At 30.8% G+C, this 19,414-nt stretch overlaps 1 protein-coding gene across 1 annotated transcript; it reads right to left on the bottom strand.

Annotated features, from left to right (window-relative positions):
- Positions 1 to 5,109: 5,109 nt before the first annotated feature.
- Positions 5,110 to 7,922, bottom strand: LOC120091491 (Pectin lyase-like superfamily protein). The gene is made up of 7 exons (XM_039049558.2): positions 7,454 to 7,922; positions 7,213 to 7,344; positions 6,815 to 6,991; positions 6,678 to 6,722; positions 6,384 to 6,591; positions 6,017 to 6,207; positions 5,110 to 5,815 (listed from the first exon to the last, which is right to left on the bottom strand). The coding sequence occupies exons 1-7, from the start codon at positions 7,778 to 7,780 to the stop codon at positions 5,441 to 5,443; spliced, it is 1,455 nt and encodes a 484-aa protein (XP_038905486.2). The 5' UTR covers positions 7,781 to 7,922; the 3' UTR covers positions 5,110 to 5,440.
- Between the last annotated feature and the right edge of the window lie 11,492 nt (positions 7,923 to 19,414).

The following is a 19,414-nucleotide window of genomic DNA, read 5'->3' as shown; positions in this document are numbered from 1 at the left end:
TATTTCAATAATCTATTAATAATTATATAAAATTGTAATATGAATTATATTAATAAATTAAGAGCAATAATTAGGTGTAATTATATAATTGGTTTTTTAACCTACTAAAAGCAATAAAAATCATTTAAATTTTTTATAAAAAAATATTTGCCACATGACAAATTTTAATTGGATAAACAGCTCGTCTAAGTATTTTTTATATAATATTGAGCGATAATTAATTTTATACTTTATAAAAATACTATTAAATAGGTTTTGCACAATTGTTTCAATATGTAATACAATCATTCAATTCCTTGTGTTTTGATATTGCTTATTTCGAGTACGTAATACAATGATTGTATTACATACTCGAAGTAAGCAATATCAAAACATTGTATTACATACTTGAAATTTAGGACTTAAATTTTTAAAATTTTTAAAATTCATGACACATTAGATATAAAATTAAAAATTTGAGCTCCATCTGACAACCATTTGTTTTTTTTTAAAAAAAAAAATTAAGTCTAAAACATCACTTCCACCTGTTGGTTTATATGTTTTGTTGCATAGATTTTAGGAGTGTTTTCAAAATTCAAACCAAAATTTGAAAACTAACAAAAACTAGTTTTCAAAAACATGCTTCGTTTTTAAAATTGGCAAAGGATTCAAGTATTTATATAGGAAATACGAATACTATGAATAAAAAATTAAGAGAAATCAAGTACGGTTTTCAATAGACATGAAATTCAAATTTCTAATAGAGTAATTAATGTTAGATGCATATTATAAATTCTTTTGAAAAGTAACCTTGAACATGAGACTAAGAGAGTGTTTGAGCTCCCAACTCAAAGTGGGTGGAGTGTATTATTATAGTCCACTTAATATATGAGACTCTGAGTATAATAGTCTATGTTTTAAACTATTATAACCTATAATTAACTACTTTAATATTATTTCAAAACCTTATTTGTATGAAGATTACTATTTTCTACGCATCCCCTTTTCCCTTATTTTTACTTTTCACTATTTTCTATCCATACTAAAATAGTCTCCATAAAATATACAAACTGGGGAAAATATCTTTGTGGTCCCTAATTTTTTGGTCTAGTTTTTATTTATCCCATAGGTTTTCAAAATATTACACATTTAGTCCTTAAGTTTTGAGTTTGGTTTTAATTTAATTCCTAAATTTCAAACGGTTACAATTTTACCTTGACATTCGAGTTTTGCTTCAATTTGGTCTGATCCCTATGTTTCAAGATTTACACTGAAACTCGATTATTTACTAAATATTCATTTTTCGTCTTTAGTATTAATCTATATTAATAAACTAAAACTCATTAAAGAAACTATAATTTCTTATGTTTCACTATTTTTTTTTATCAATTTTAAAAATAAATTCAAATTTTCATTTCATAATTATTTTTAATTAATTAATAAAAATTGACATCAATAATTGAAAGTTAATATTTTATGAAAAATTGAGGTTAAAAAGTCAAATCTTGAAACCCGGGGACCAAATTAAAACAAAACTCAAATTTCAAGAGCAAAATTATAATATTTTGAAACTTAAGGATTAAGTTGAAACAAAAAACTTAAGGACCAAATGTTTAACATTTGAAAACCTAGGGACCAAATAGAAACTACACCCAGAACCTAGAGACCAAAAATGTATTTTACCGATAAACTATTATAATCCAAACTAAGATAGTATACATTCCAAATATATACTATTATAACCCACGAACTATAATAACTACTGACCATGATAATTAACTCAGCATCTCAAACACCCTTGAGAGGTCATTCGGCCCATCAATCTTAAGTTAGTATAAACAACTCAACTTTGATAGTAAATACTATTAAAGTTTGCATATTTATTGAGTAACTTTATTTTTTTTCCCTTAATCTATTTTTTAGAACTACTAAGAGCTTAATCTAACAATTCTATCTCTGCGTCTTGTTGGGGATGATGCCCTAAACTCTTGTTGGGTCCTGTAGTTTGTAAACACAGTATTGAACAAACGTTTGTGATGTAATAATATATGATATTTTCTTCACTATTGTCTATGGAGCACTGATGTTTTAATTGTTTTACCACAAACCAATAAACTAAGATCCCTGGCTATCGTTGTAACTTAAGCATGTATGTGGTGACATACAGATAGATAATGTCTTAAGTGATAATCAAAATGGTCTGTAGTATATGGATATAGGAGGGAAACCTTATCCGGGTAACGGTACGGATGCAGCCCACTTTGTAAAATAGTTACAAGTGTTGTGACTTGCTACAGATGGTCTGATCCTGATCATTCATGTGGAGACATGCGAGCGAGGGCGTCCTATACAAAGAAGTTTGTATAAGACTGGACCACGAAGTGTTATAGTCTCGTTATATAACACCATTCATGACAGAGACTTTACTTCACTAGAATGACCATAGGTAACATGACCTTAATCATGAGTGAGTTGGGAACTCCTGCCTTTGAGGGCGGTCCTTTGATTTGCATGAGTGTGAGTGGCCAGATCACTGACTCAAACCTAACACTTTTGGGATTCGTTTGATTTGGGAGTTGAGAACTCAGCTACACAAGATGAAATTCATCCTTCCCCGAAGTAGGGTAAGTGGATAGATTACTCCCTTAAGGGTTAATTCTGGGGCTTGAACGATGTGGTGCCACACATCTTCTCATGGCCCGAGAGGTGTCCACACATAGTAGGATTATTTTGTATTGTTCATTAGAGGGATCAGTGGTACTTAAGAAGTTAGATGTAACTACAAGGGCAAAACGGTAAATTGGCCCAGCTGTACTTACGAGTATCTGTGAAGGGTTATCGTACTGTTGATTGATTATATTCGATGGAAACAAAAATATATCTATGGTGAGAAGAGTGCAGTTATCGGTCTTTAATGGAATGTTTGACAGTTAACGAATGGTGGATCTCGTGGCTAAAGAATTTAGTCAGCTATTCACGTATCGTTGGAGCTTCGAGCCATAGGTCCATAAGGTCTCATTGGTAGCTCAATGAATTCAAGTTGAGAACCAGTTTTTAGGTCAGTTTGAAGTGTTCAAATTGAAAAGAGGGAGTTTGATTATATATGATATAATTAAACGAGTCAATTATATATGATATAGTTGACATGATATATGACATACATTAATTGGAGGAAAATGATATAAATATGATTTATATCTAGTGGAGGAAAAAAGAACTATGGTTTATATGTTGCATTTGATGTGATATTAAGCTACAGGTTATAAATATAATATGATTATATTTATTTTTTAGTTAAACGATTATTGATAATTGTTGCCGGTTTTTTCTCCGTAACCGAATGAGATAGTGGGAGGTTGCATTCAGTTTTCGTAATTGAAGGACAAAATGAAAATGGTTTTCATTTTGCAAGTTATCAGATATTTGCTCGCCGGTTGAGTACACTCCCTATCGCTTAGCAAACCGAGTGCATACACGACAGCTCAAAGTTTACTAAACGATCGTGTACACGCGCACATTTTCTAAACGATTGCATAGAATTACCTAAACGATCGTCTAGTTTTTTCTAAACGATCGTGCGCCCGAGCGTTTTACTAAACGATTATTTATACGATCAGCCCTAATTTACTACACGATCGTACCTTTACCTAAACGATCAAGCATCTGTCTATACGATAGACTTCTGACATCTCCCACTTACTTGGTCGTGGTAAATGATCGTTCCTTCCTTCTTCCCTTTACCAAATCCAATAGAGCCCACACCTCTTGGATTCTCACTCCGAGAATACCGAGGTTTCTGAGTGGTTGTGTCCTCCATTGTTGTCTTTCGTGAGGTATCCGTTCCTGGGTAGACGACAGAGAGATTTGGTGGACGATTGGGTTGGCTTGCACAACGACAATGAGTGGTGCAGTCCTTTGACGAGAGCGAGATTGAAAGGCGAAGAAGAGTTCTTCAGCTGGTATGTATCTTGCTCTTTTGTTGTTTAATAGTTCAAAGCATGCCGTAATTTATTGTTAAATGCATAACTTGTATGTTTGATTGTGAATGTGATATTTCTGTCATAATGAGTTTGGAACGATCTTGCTTCCGCTCAGTGGTGCTCTTTGATAAGAGTTTCTTCAATACGTCTACCCCGTGAACATAACTAACACATTGTTAGTGAACCACGTAAATCAACGTGTCAATCTTTATTTCTTTTTACGTTGTTTTGTATTCTTTAATTGTTGATTTTCAGAGCTCCCACCGTTGGATTGTGTTGAATTTTGGTTAGCCTGTTGGCAACACCTAGAGTCTTGTTTTGAATGGTTGGATCGTTTGTTTTAAACTTTGACTTTGTTCGTAGTTGCTACTGAACAAAATCTGTAAAACTGTAGTGTAGTTTGATTTTTTAAGAACAACTTTCACAAAGTTGTCGATTTTTAGATTTTGAATCGTTGGATCATGCTAAAATTTAGTCAGCCTATTGATGACACATAGAGCTTCTTTTTGAACAGTTGGATTTTCGTTTTGAACTCTAAATTTGTCCATAATCGCTGCTGAACAGAATCTGTAAAACTGCAATGTAGTTCGATTTTTCAAGAACAACATTCACAAAGTTGTCGATTTTCGGATTTTCAACCGTTGGATCGTGCTGAATTTTGGTCAACTTGTTGGCGACACCTAGGATTTTCAACTTTCACAAATTTCAGATTTCAAGTCAAGGTGGAGATTTGTTGGAATACTTGGAATCCTATTTAAATCTTTTCCTTCTCCATTTAGCGTTTAGAGAAGTGCACTATATAAACTCTCTAACACTATAGGCATTATTTGACATATTTTGTATTTTCTATAATATCCTCTCTAATAATATTGTAATGAACCACGTAAATTAGTGTGTCAATCTTCTTTATTTCATTTTACGCTTTTTTGTATTCTTTAATTGTCGATTTCATAACATTCGCTTTATTTGATGGTAATCCGGTAATTATATGGTTTATGTGCTAATCATTTTACGAAGAAGGGTGAAACTTTAAGTTTGCGAGACTTAATCTAAATGTTGTGTTGTTCAATAGTCCGTCATAAGTTGAATTTGCTGTGACTCAGGTGGTTTATCAAAGTGTAAATTGATCTTACTATGCACGAATGACGAATTCTGAGCAAGGGCCATTGCTGTAGCAACAATGTCATATATAGGTTTTTAAGCAAATAACACTTCTATTTCTAAGCAGTCTACCATGTACATTTTTCTCCGAACTCTCCATCAGTGACTGCACATCTCCATCTATAAAACCCTTTTTGTAACATATAACACTTCTAATTCTAAGCAATCCACCATGTAATTTCTTCCCAACTCTCCATCAATGGCTGCATATATCTATCTATAGAACCTCTTTTTGTAGCATATAACACTTCTCTTTCTAAGCAGTAGACGACGTGATTTTTTTTCTTTTCTGTAATATAATTAATATTTATCTGTGAAGCTTAGCAAGAATCGTGAGCCTGAGCTTTCATTGGATTGCCAGACTGCAAGCAGTCAACGGGAGGGATGGTGGAGGTTTTCAGTTCACCATATGCCTTCCAACAGAATGGTTCGTTCGAGCGGCCGCTTCCCTCAAGCTGAATGGTGTCTAATGTCACACCTGTGCATGGAAGGCTATCACTGCAGGCGAAATGGACTGGCGTTGAAGTGTATGTTCCTTTAATGTTTACATAGCTTACTCCTGAAATTGCTACTGCAGAAGATCCATTATGGCATCTACCCCCATCGCAGTAGTATTGGTCGATTATTATTGGAGTTCGAACGTCTGAAACTTGAACATTTGAAAACAGTATTCCCTGTACTGACCCTGAACCCCCCTGCAATGAGAAACCAAATGATCCTTAGTTAGCTGTTGAAAATTGTTTTCAGCAGGTTTGAGAAAGGGAGTTTTTGACAAACAACTGAGAAAAGTATGTTCATATAAAGATGGGTCTGTTGATGTTTTTTTCCCCTGCTTTTACTATCATACATTTATTACTATATTGGAGTCAAAATTAGAGGAGAGAGGCTTTATATACCTGCCATGTTTTTATTCTGACCCCAGTCATTGTATTCTGCAGTTTGACATCACGGACTGTGACATTGGATACACATGCTTTTGTTTGATCACGTCCTAGTCCTCCTATGCTAATTCCGTGGCCTGGTCCACAGTTGACATCGTGTATGTATACAGACGAGCTTCCAGTTTGTATGGATATACAATCATCTCCTGTAGTTCAAATTTTTTATTTGTATTAGTTTCATCATGCTACTGATTGTTTAAGTTCCATTGCTGGAAGAATTTTTTCCTTTGTCACAAGAGTAAATTTGAAATACTTTTTAAAGTAAAAACTCTCATGCTAAAGGAAGCCTTCTTTGCAGTTAGTACTCAAAATTGGGAATTACCACAAGCTAGATTGCTGTGTGAAATGATCACATTCTGAGAGTTCTGCAAGTGAATTCCATCTGTGTTTGGGCTGTCACCTGGGGTTGAAATGGTTAATGAAGAAACTTGAACTGATGTGCAACTATCAAATTTCAGGTGAGCCTGTTGGCTGTTTTGGATGGTTATTCCAGAGACTATTACTCCATCACTTCCATAGAACCTAAGTGCCTGCACAAGAATGATGGAGTCTCAAACAGAAAACTCTCTTTAATCCATTTGTTCTACTAATAACAAGTTTAAGCCAAGAGCTGTACAGTTGGTTTGGTGCTTGGAAGTTTTCCGCTACTGCTTTCCTTGTCCTGTTGCATGAGATTAATCTGTGATTAGGAAGCAGTTTGACTTGAAATATTAAAAACCTTTGATTTTTAAACATGTTTATCTACAAAATTACCAAATTTTCATCGGTAGGATCGTATGTGGGTGAGTCATTCCACCAAACCGAGCCTTGTCCATCAATTGTGCCTGTACCTTTCACTGTAATCCCTTTAAGTTTAGTGAATTCTATCCATTGTAAGAGACTTGAACCCCAAGCACTAGGGCTTGTAGGAGCAATGATTTTGCCATCCAACTGCATATGTCAACATGGGAGATGCACTTTAAAATGTGTCATCAAGAAAATTTTCCTCTGCAGCACAAAAAGCGCTTTCTGGGAAATTCTTTGTAGAACTGTTTCCGAAAATTGGCTCATTAAGTTGATTAGAATCCTTTTAAAACATTATGTTACTGTGCACTTAAAATAGTTTTTCAAATCAACTTCCACAAAACAGACTTCAGTGTGTTGATATTGACCTGAAACACAATGTTTGGTTGACAATTAGGACCAGAGAACGAAATCGGGCCGACGAGGAATTCGGAACCTGAGGGAACCTCCACAGTTGATCCCTCTGCATTGCAAGCTGATTGCCAAGCTGACTGAAATGCCTGGTATGCATACATTGTCAAGAACTTCTGTGAGTTTTCAATTCTGTAAAGTATAAATGCTTGGAAACTTTATATGTAAATGAAAATGATCAAGTGAACCTAAATTCACCTTAGTGTCATCTGCCTTTCCATCTCCTTTAGCTCCAAAGTCCAACACATTGAAATTGCCTGAACCACTTTTACTATCACTACCTTCACTTGCTAATGAGGTTCCTACAACATCCTCACTTCCAACATGACCATTGCCTTTCAACCTCGACGAGCCGCTACTGCCACGGTGACGATGAACGTGCCGGTGGCGGTAACCTCCAGTTTGTCTATGTGCCCAATGCTTGCCTTCTCTAGCATGGCAATTTTGCAAACTAAAAGACCAAACAAAAACACAAATGAAAGCAATAATTGCAAGACATTTCAAATTCTTCCCACCCATCTCCATGTTAAATAGATAGAGATAAAGAGATAGAGAGGGAAATTTGCAAGTATGATTGACAAAGAGAGAAGAATATTGGCTTGTATTTATAGGTCGAAAACTAGTTCTATGTTAGATATACTATTCACACATGAGCTCCACAGTTCAAAAGACAACTTGAGTTGTGACAAAACGCCCTTTTCATCTTCTTCCATCTCTGGTTTACTGTATGTCTTATATGATATTTTTTTCTCAAGCTGATACATTTTTTATTCTCTCTCTCTCTCTCTCATTTGGATTAATTGAATTCAGCGGCCGCCTTCTTCCTTAAAAAAACCAAGCTAAGATTTGTGGCAAGAACATGCCAGCAGAGAAAATATACTATAGCCACACCGTTAAGGACACAGATACACTACAAACCAGTAGAGCCAAATCAATGAAAAAGATTTCTTTTTTCACCATCTGATGAATTTTGTCACTTGGGAATTGTTGATTGGTTGCACGTGAATGGCAGTTTTTCCCTCCTTTGAGAATAACTTCTGCTACATTAAAACAAAAAAATTAAATTAAATTAAAAACCAGTATTAAAAAAATATTAGTTGCTTAAGTTTTCGGTTCCTATAATAATTCAATTGGTGCTGGAGCTTGAGATTTTGACTTCAATATTTGTAACGTTATTTCCCATCTTATTTGAACTATTGCAGGGTGAAGGATTAAATCATCGATACTGTGAGATAATAATTGGTATATTATAATTAATATCTTATCCATTAAATTATACTTAAATTGATGTAAAATTTGACACTTTTTATAGATGTGATTTTTAGTTCTATTCTTGATTTAATTTGATGCTATAGTAGAGGTTGAAATTATGAGTTTGAAATTTGTGATGGTTGTTTTCTCATCTTTTTCATACCATAGACCGTAGTAGGCCTTGTGAGTCATGGTTAATGTTCGAGTTGCATGTGAGGGAGCTTAATATATCATTTTAAAGTCAAATCGATCATGATTATTGTAAAATTTATTTCTAGATCTATCCTTATCTATCGTAGTAAAGAAAAAAAAATGAATCATGTTAGGCTCAAACTGTCATACTAGGTACGAATATGAAACTTTGGTTTCTTTCAGTTACCATCTATGTTTGATTTTTCTTCTAATGTCACGTTGATGTATTTTTTGTGAGGGCTAGTATCTTATATATATTTTTATATTTTTTCCATTAATAATAATGGATTGAGCTATCTAATGCTTGCATCACTAAAATCTTTCTCCTAATTCTCAATAGTCAACCATAAACTTTAATAAAAATCTTGAACTAACCTATAATTAGTTTGAATTACTCCTGGTTTATGACAAGAGTTGGAATCAAACGTTTGATCTCGAAGTTGATAGTACAAATTTATGCAGTTGAACTATGCCCATTTTAATTATTTTAAAACTAGTTATGAATAAGGACTAAGATTAAATATGTAGTAAAAGGTCTTGCAATAAATATGAAAAATCTCTTTTCAAATTTTGTTGTTTTTTTTAGTAACTTGAATAATAAGAAAATGAATAAAAAAAAATAGATCAATGGACATTTTATATTTTTTTCTATATACGATCAAAATAATAAATAAAAAAACGTGCATGAACATAAATAAGGCAAAAATTAGCTGTTTTGAATTATAAGGGCAATCTTGGATTCAATTATGGTTAGAAACTGATAATTTTAAAACAAGATTTGCAAGTAAAATAAATCATTGAACAGCTAAGTTTATCCTTTGTGCAGATTTTGATTGACACGTGTGCGTGTGTATAGTACTATTATAAGGTACAAACTTTATAATATTTGCTGAAATTAAAGCATTATTTAAATTCATGTTATTTTTTTCTAGGACCAATCTAAAAGTGACACGTCGGAGAAAGAAAAATCCAAGAATATGGATGGAAGGTAACAAAAGTTCCAGTGTTGTGGGTGGCTCATGCAATTTACGATCATATTTAGCCACATGATTATTTGATTTAGGTTAAATTATAAAATTAATCTTGTGAATTGTGAAGATGGGCCTACTAAATTTTTAATTTTAAGGTAGCACATTCAAATATACCAATGATAATTTGATAGGACATATCTTTTTAGTAGAATAATTATCGGAATAGGGAATCAAAATTTTAATTTAGAGGGGAGAGAGTGCATGCTGATTAATGTGGAGCTATGCTCATTTTGCAGAGAGGTGCTTCAAAATAGTAAATATGTCATATATGTATTTGTTTATTTGTTTTTAAGAAAAAAAATTCAAATTGTCAACTGCATTTTAAAAAATATTTGTAAACATGGCGCAGAAAATGTAATTATAATTTCCTTTTAAAAAAACACCATTTTTTTAAGGATTGTTTTTAAATATAAAAAAGTCGATAGTGATAAGTTTCTATCATCTATTATTATTTATCAGTATCTACCATCTATCCATCATTTCGCTATATTTATAAATAAGTCGACTCATATGAAGAAAAAAAAACCGTATAGATCATTAATTAACGTAAATAACGTTAATATTGGTCCATATAAATTTAACTTATGTAACCATATAACAAAAAGATTATGTAATTGACATTGATGATTAATTTAAATATATTTTTCTAGTCTGTTTGAGTATCCTCTTTATAAATTATAAAAATATATTCTCATTGCGTCTTTTCTTACATGAAAATTATTATTATTAATTAATAAATTTTGGTTAAATTTTAGATGATTAAATTTAAGATTTATTGAAAGTGTAGAGACTGAATTTAAGACTTATAAAGTATATAGACTAAAATAGGACAATTAAAAGTATAGAAATCAAAATATAATAAAATTCAAAATGCCTTAAATATATTTTTTTTCATCAACTTTGTTAGAATGCCTTAAATATATTATATACAGCTCCCAATGACCAAGCATGGGTTATTTTGGCTCTAGGGTTTAGAGGGTGAGCTATATATAAACTCTCTAACTCTATTGATGTCTCATAATATATATTATTTGATATTTCTCTCTGACAATAAAATCAATCCCTCCCTTTGTTCGTGGATGTAACTAACACACTATTAATGAACCACTAAATCTCTTATTGATTTTTTTTATGTTTACTTGTTTTCTTTTATTGTCAATTTCATAATAGATTTTGAGGTAAGAGATTTGAGACCTCACATATTGTTTTTTAAAAAATAATAATAAATAAATAAATAAATTTACCCCTTCCCCCATTTAATTCGGGTTCGATGGCTAATTAAGGTGATGTGATGGAGGCAAAGGTAAGACGTGAAAAAAAAAGAGAGAGAGAGAGCTAATCGTAGCAAATTGTAGCTTCTTATTATATTAGTTATTATTTATTTTCTAAATTATTTTTTTTTTCAAAAAAGCGTCCAACAATAATTAGGCTCCATTTGGATCGTAAAACTTTTGCAATTGAAATATATTAAAATCTTAACTATCTAGGTTGTTTGGTAAAACAACATATTAGTTATGACTAAATTTAGCCTACTCAGTGAGACCCACAAAAGGGGGTGGCATAGGCATGAAGAGCCTATGAAGATCAGAGTCTAGAGAGAAAAAGTTTAGGCATGGGGAGCCCTATGAGAACTTGAGCCTAGAGGAGCCTAGGCACAAGGAGAGCTTAAAAGAGCCCAGGCTTAGAAAAGCTTATGGTAGACATGCTTAGGCATGAGAAGCCTATGAGGGTCGGAGCCTGAAGAGGGAAAGCCTAGGCATGAGGAGTTCAAAAGGACTCATAGGAGAGTCTAAGGGGCGTTTGAGGCAAGAAGTTGATTGCTATAGTCCTAGGTTATTATGTTCGAGTTATAATAGTTTGTGTTTAGGGTATAGATTATTTTAGTTTGGACTATAATAGTATGTGTTTGACATGTAAACTATTTTAGCTTGAGAAGGAAATAGTAAACACTGTAGTAAAGAATAAAAAAATGATGAATGTATAATAGTAAAAATTGCAGCAAATGGGGTTTTTGAAATATTGTTGATTATAGCTAATTGGAGAATACGAAATAGTATTTACTGTAGCAAAATGTGGTTATTATAGTCTTAGGATAGTCATTGTCACAAACATTCCCTAAGAGAGCTTAAAAATAGCTTAGTGAGACCTGTAAGGTAAGCTTAGTGGAGCTTAAGAGGACCCACATGAGAACCTAAGAGAGCTTGGGACTTATGAGGTAAGCTTAGTGGAGCTTAGAGGAGCCTATGAGAGAGCCTAAGAGAGCTCAATGGAACCTATAAGGTGAGCTTAGTGGAGCTCAAAGGGACCTAGAAGAGATCTCAAGAGGACCCATGGGAGAGAATAACCTAAGAGAGCTCAAGAGAGCTCAGTGGGACTCGTGAGATAAGATTAGTGGAGCTTAGAGGAGCTTAGGAAAGAGCTCAAAAGAACTCATGGAAAAGCTAAAAAAGCTTAGAGAAATCTTGATGGGATCCATGAGGTTAGCTTAGCAGAGCTTAGGAGAGAGCTCAAGAAGACTCATAGGAGAGCCTAAGAGAGTTTAGACAAAGCTCAGTGGGATCCATGAGGTAAGCATATTGTAGCTCAAAGAAGCCTAAACCTAGAGGATAGCTTAAGAAAGCATGAGTTGAGTTTAGAGGAGTCTAAGAGAGCTCAGAGAAACCTAAGCTTATAAGAAAACTTAGGAGAGTGGAGTTTAAACCTAGAAGAGTTTAGCTTAGAAGAGCTCAGAGAAGCCTAAGTCTAGAAGAAAGCTTAGGAGAGTCGAGCTCGATTGAGCGATTGAGGTGCCATCCATATTCATAACAGACGACCTTTAATAAGATGTTGAAAATTTAGGGGATGCATTAGTTGTAATAATAATGGTGTAACTGCTCAAAATAGTTAACTCGGTGGTTTGAAAGATTAAAGAGGGGCATTATAACCCTCAATATCGGTTATATTTTACTAGCTTATAAAAACAATTGAGACCATTGGTTGAAGGTATGCCAAAATACCTTGCTATTTTTTTATTGTCTAGTTACTTAGAAACAAAAGACTGACTTGAGCGTCGGAGTCTGTGTGGCTAGATACCACATCGGTATTTATTTAGTCATGTTTTGTAGGCACTGGATGAATCTCTCCCAAAAAACAAATTCATTGTTAATCCATTTTTTGGCATCAACAATATTAGTTTACACAGAATCACTTCGAAATTTGTTCTAACATGCAAAAGTTATTAGATAAAACTTTTAGATTTTAGCTTTCCTAATAATCTCATATCTTCCTTAACTGTTTACAAATCTCAATTTTATTTTTTCATACTAATTTACTTGTTCATATTTGTTCCAAACTTTAATTGGTTTAATTTCTGGTAATAATTATTTTGTTTATAAAAAAGCTTTTATCAAACCATTTAGATTAAACAAAATTAGTTGCAATTCAAATCATATATAATATCAAATAATTATATTATAATAAATTATAAATTAAATATAAATATAAAAACAATTAAAATGATAATCTACTTTTGATTCATATAAATAAATTATACAAATCGAGTATTAATTAGTTAATACCGTGAAATTTAAAATTAAAATTTACCAAACACTGTTTTTCTTTTTTGCACAAATAATTTTTCTAAAAATACACCTATCTATAATTATATTAAAAGCTATAACCATCCTAAACCAAGCTCGAGTTTAATATCAATAGCAATAAGGCATGGGAAAAAGAAAATGTTGAAATTCAAAGAAGATAGGGAGGATCCAAATGGGTTGAAAATGATTTGGAATTTAGCAGAAAAAGAGGCAAACCGAAAACGGCGCCGTATGACATGGAATTGGAAAATAAAATTATTTTTTTAAAAGAAAAAAATGCATGTGAATTTGCAGTGTTGTCAATGTTCCATTCCACGCAAAACCGTTAAATTCGGTTCATCCCGGATCTCTGGCCTTTTTTTTCTGGAATGAGTTCCCTCCTAATCCATCCATCCATTAATTAATTAATTTATTTTGAAGATGATTATTTTAAGAATTATTTGTTCAAACTATAGCGATTCAAATAAAATCATGTCACATCAATATAACTTAAAGAGCGTACGGATCAGATGGATTGAGTTGAAGTATTTTTTAGATCTAATCTAATTGTTCGAATTTAAATTTCTTCAACTCAAATAACCTTTATTAAAAAATGAACTTAATCCAATCATGAAATATTTGGATTACATCGGTTCGAGTTATTCGGATCATTTATTTAAACTTTTGTTATAAAAAAAGTAAAGTGTAAATACGTAAAAATTTTATTTAATTATTTTCATATATTGAATTAAGATTAATAACCCAATTTCAATTTATATAATGAAAAGTTTATTTCCAAAGTGCTAACAAACTATTTTTAAGAGTAATTGGAAAATAAATTATTCACAAATAATAAAACTAAATAAAATTAAAATCAATATATGAATAAATAATTGTATTATAAGTAATAAAAAAATATCTATTTTAAAATTAATAATAAGTTCGAGTTGGTTTGAATTATATTAAGTGAACTTATGAAACCAACCTAATTCATAAAATTTTCATTTATTTCAATCCAATCCAACTCAAATAAGTTGATAAGTAGAAATACAAGTTATTGTGACTCAAAAGTTGGAATAATTAGGGTCTTTAACGATAAAATCTCATTATTTTTAGAGAAAATGCATGGAATTACTCGAACACTATCAAACTCATGCAAAAAAAATGTTTATTGCTAAAATACTGCGGTGCTAACGCATGATATTGCAGGATTTCAACAAATATTCTAAGTATTGCAGGCAATGTCAAATGCATGAGCATACGTTGGAGGGATTCAATGCAAGGAAGATTCATTGATTCAGACTGTTTGTGTCAAATCACCACTTGCAAGCATGGGCATCTGCAGCTGGCGGCGTCTGAAAAACATTTGAGTGTTAGGCGGCTGACCAGGGTATGGAATTTAATGCTGCCCCATCATCAAGTTGGAGAAGATCGACGCCTATAAATAGAAGAAATCCCACCATATGAAGAAATCCTTTTTTAGCTCATTGTATAATTCTGAAATTTTGAGACTTTAGAGCAGAGTTGTGGTGACGGGAAGAACACAAGAGGGAAGAGAACCACCCACCGCCGATCAAGAAGTGGAGAAAGCGGAGCTCGAGAGAGAACTTTCTTCCATTTCTTCCACAAGTGGTTGTACACGAATTAGAATTGAGCCAAAGAGGACAAGAGATTGTACTCTACAGCTTGACTCCTTTCATTTCATCTGAATTATCATTTTCGCTATCTCATTTGATTGAGTATCGGTTTTGTAAAGACAATTAGTTTCTTTATAAATTCACATATTTGATCTATCTCACTTCGCAACTGTTTATTTCTTGCTTTATGTTAGATGTATCTATAACTTCATGCAAATTCCATTTCTCCAACTAAATCACTTGGTAAAAGCCACTTTAGCTTGAATTATTCGAGAGAATAGGCAAGCCAACATTAAGTTAGAAACGCTTGAAACATCTAGAGATAGACGCGCTAGTGTTTTATTGCATCCTGTGACTAACGCATACATCCTAGAGATAGGATATTATTTGACATTCACATAGAGAAGTGCCGAATAGAAGTCTAACGCATAAATGGAGATAAGCAAATCTCATCCGCATCATACTCTTGTTTGTGTACATCTAACTTAGATCGACGCATATCCTCGGCATTAAACTCCATTTTCACATGACCCCTTGTTTTCTACTTGACCCTTTTGTATCTTCTTGCACACACACAACAACTTAGTGTAAATAACTCAATTCCACATTCACTTAGGATATTTCTACAACAGGTACAATGTAAGATCTGCGTTAGCTTGAATCTAGATCCCTGAGTTCGACCCTGAACTTACCAGAAACCTGAGTTGGATTTATACTTGGATCTGATTCAGGAAAACTTGAATGCCTATAGAGGAGTATCATACGTCCTGTTGCACATCACTAACGCATCACAAATGCATCAACGCATTATTCACATTTGCACTTATTTTTCCAATTACTTTATATAATACACTCCTAAGCTTGCATCACGAATTCAACGAACAATAACCCAGCTCAGATTGCACAAATTGAGTTTGATTGATCGATTTTTTCAGATCATCGAATTTTTTGAATATCCCTAAATATAACTTGACAATTAAGACTTTTCTTCGAGAATTATCAAGAGACAACATAATATAAAGTTCGACTATAGAACATCTATCATTTTTTAGATTAGGGATTCAAATAATCATTCTGACGTTAATTCATTAATTAGTAAATGTAGATAATTAATAATTTTGAATAGGTCTAGACTTGTTAGATGTGTATCAATTTCGATTTTATTTTTAAAATAAATATTTATATGTTGTTAGGATATTTGGTGGAATTTATTTATTATATTGTTAGATTATATTAGATTATTCTTTTCTAATATAACATGTACATTTTGGTTAAAAGTATATGTTCATTATACTAAATACGGTTAAGAATCACTATTTTCAATATGAAAAATATTAATTTGAGTAAAATTTAGTTGATTAAGACACGTATATTTAATCTATAGATAATATTTCAAATCTTCATAAATATTTTGTTGAATTTAAAAAAAATAGAAAATCCTCCTTTAATAAAGGGATTAATGAATTAGTTTAGTTAGTGCTAGTTAAATCCTAAAGATGAATTTTGTATTAAAAAAAGTGTAACAATAATGAAACCGAATACTTACGCGTTATTTTTTCAAAAAAAACAAAAAAACACGTTTTATAATAATCAACATCTTCATAAATAAGTTAGACAAGACTTTAAAAAGAAGGTTACATTACCAAAATAAGCATATATCAATTAACATATATTATTAGAAACCAAGAGATATGTGGTTCGAATCTCCACTTTCATTATACTAAAAAAAATTATGTTTTAAAAGTAATTGTTTATTCCACATTTGTAAAATAGATTAAAGTTGTAACTTTTTTTTTTTACTATATATTAATTTTATGCTAAGTATATATGCAAATTTTGTACATCAATTCTTATTTTAAACTTTCAACTTCATCAAATTTCACCTCCATCTTAGAAAGATATTGCAACTTTTATCCTAAATTGAAGAAGAAGAAAAAAAAAACTGTAACAAAAACATTTCTTAAACTTAAATGATTGTTGTTGTTGTGTTAAAAAAAATTGTACTTTTGACCTTCTTATAGGATTTCGCTTGAAGAATGGTTGAAAAAAATATTCTCCTATAAATTTGAGGAATTGTAAAAATATATTTTATAGAATCTCGACATCTTGCATAAATGTGATATTAGAGCTAGTTTTTTATTTAAAAATTAGGTCTCAATTGGTAATCATATTTTAATTTTTTATCTTTAATTTTTTAAAATTAAGTTTATAAACATCTTTTCTATCTTTAAATCTCTTGTTGTCATCTACTTTTTACCAATATTTAAAAATAAGCCAAAGTTTTAAACTAAAAAAAGTAGTTTTGAAAAGTTTGTTTTTGAAATTTGGATAATAATTCAATTCTAGATGCAAATCATTATAAGAAATTGAGAGAAAATAGACTTAATTTAAAAAACGAAAACAAAAACAATAAACTATGGTTCCCACGGAGCCTAATTTTTCTGATTTTGAGCTTTGATTTAAAGTTAATGTTTTGCCAAGCTTGAAATTAATTCAAATAATTGACAAGGGTTATTGGGTTGTTTTTTATTTTGAATATAGAATCGAAATCTTTAGATATCCGAAATTATAAATGTTTTGAATGTTTAGATAACCATGCTTGTTTTGTAGGAATATTTTATATATGTATGAGAATATTTAGATAACTATATTTATTTTCTAGGATTTCTATTCGGAAATATCTTGAATTTATATAAAGTTCCAATAATGCCCTCACAGCTATTCATTAATTTATAATTAACTTGATATAATGTTAACTAATATAACATTTTTTTATTAATTTGAATTTATTTTAAAATAATATTGTTTATATCATTTTTCAATAAAATAATATTTATTAATTTTAAGTTGTTATAAAATAAACATTAATTACATTTAAATTTTAAGATCTTTACCAGAAAAATAAAAATAAAGAGTGATATATATGAATGACAATATTTATCTTAATTATAAAATAAAAAGAGTGATATATATATAAAAGAAAAATAAAGGCTAAGAAAGTAAAAATGGGATGACATAATCTAAAAAAAATTCTTGTCTTATGACAACATCCAAAACTCTTAAAATGTTCATGAACATTTAGATGCCAAGGCATCTTACATTATTGAGAAACAAACACGATCATCCAAATATTCAATTTATAGAAATTTTGGAAGTCCGCAAAATAAACGGTTGTTTATAGAAAAACTATGAAGATTTACGAGTTAAGTTATGCTAATGTTATCTTAGATTTTACTCAACTTTGTGATGAAAACTTTAAAGAAAAAAAATAAAAATTTTAAATACTACTTTTTAGTGAGTTTATAATTAAGTGGGATTTGATTGGACCTAAAGTCTGGTTAGGTGGGTTATTGATGCTTTTATTATCCAATTATAATTAAGTTGGCATGGGTCAATTTCTATAAAAAGATCCTTAGACTAAGATTACTTATAGTTGTTTTGTAGCTTCCCTTAAATAGTTTACAAAACTTCTAAAATATTCATCAACTACTAACAGTCTAACACAATGTGATAATATTGAAACTTTATAAACATTCATGAGAGGTTTTTTTTTTTTTTTCCTTTGTTTTTTTCTTTGAGAAAATTTATAAGAGACTTAATTAATTCAGTTAGGATATGAATATCTAACCTGAAAAAATGAGAGCCATGTAAGATATAGTATTTTTTTTAAAAAATGTTATTGCTATTATTATTATTTTGTTAATTGCAACAACAATTTTGAATAATATTTGGTTGCTTAAAATATTTTAAAAGATGGAACTGAAACTTTTAAAGGGCAAATACCAATTTATTTATACTAATTTTAGGAGTTGATATCAATTGAAATCAACCTTAAATTTTCATAAATCAATTAATTTAGAAATCCTACTAGAATTTTGTTTTAAAATCATTAATGTATAACTTTTGCGTGTATAGATACTTTTTTAAATTCAAAGATTAATGAAAATTAACAAGAAACGTCAGCCAGAAAGTAGTGGTTATTCATTCAATTTGAGCTATTTTCCATTTCTTCAGACTTTCTCTATTTTACTCTACTTATTTGAAAAGAATTATAATGATTTTTTTATATAATTTTATAGTTGATTTTAAATGAAACACAAATACCAATCTAAACAATCAAAAAGAAAATAAAAATAAAAATAAAAGACCTATTTTCTTATGTTAATTTTCAGTATGTTTTATTTGGATATAGTTATCAATGTTCAAGATTTAAATTGATATATTTATGAAAGTTTAGAGTTTAAATTAATACATTTATAAAAGTTGAAAGTTTAAATTGATATAATTATTAGTTTAAAGTTTAAATTGATACAAATCCCAAAGTTTTGGGTTTAAATTGATACAACCTCCAAAACTTAAGGTTTAAATTGATACAATTCTTAGTTTATGGTTTAAATTAATATAATTTTCAAAGTTTAGAGATATAAATTGGTATTTGCTCTTAAACATATAGACGTTACCTTCACCTTTAAATATCATTTTATTATTTAC

The sequence above is a fragment of the Benincasa hispida genome, chromosome 11 (assembly GCF_027475165.1).
Source record: "Benincasa hispida cultivar pf3 chromosome 11, pf3_genome.v1.1, whole genome shotgun sequence".
Lineage (NCBI taxonomy): Eukaryota > Viridiplantae > Streptophyta > Magnoliopsida > Cucurbitales > Cucurbitaceae > Benincasa > Benincasa hispida.
This window is presented reverse-complemented; position numbering and strand designations above follow the sequence as displayed.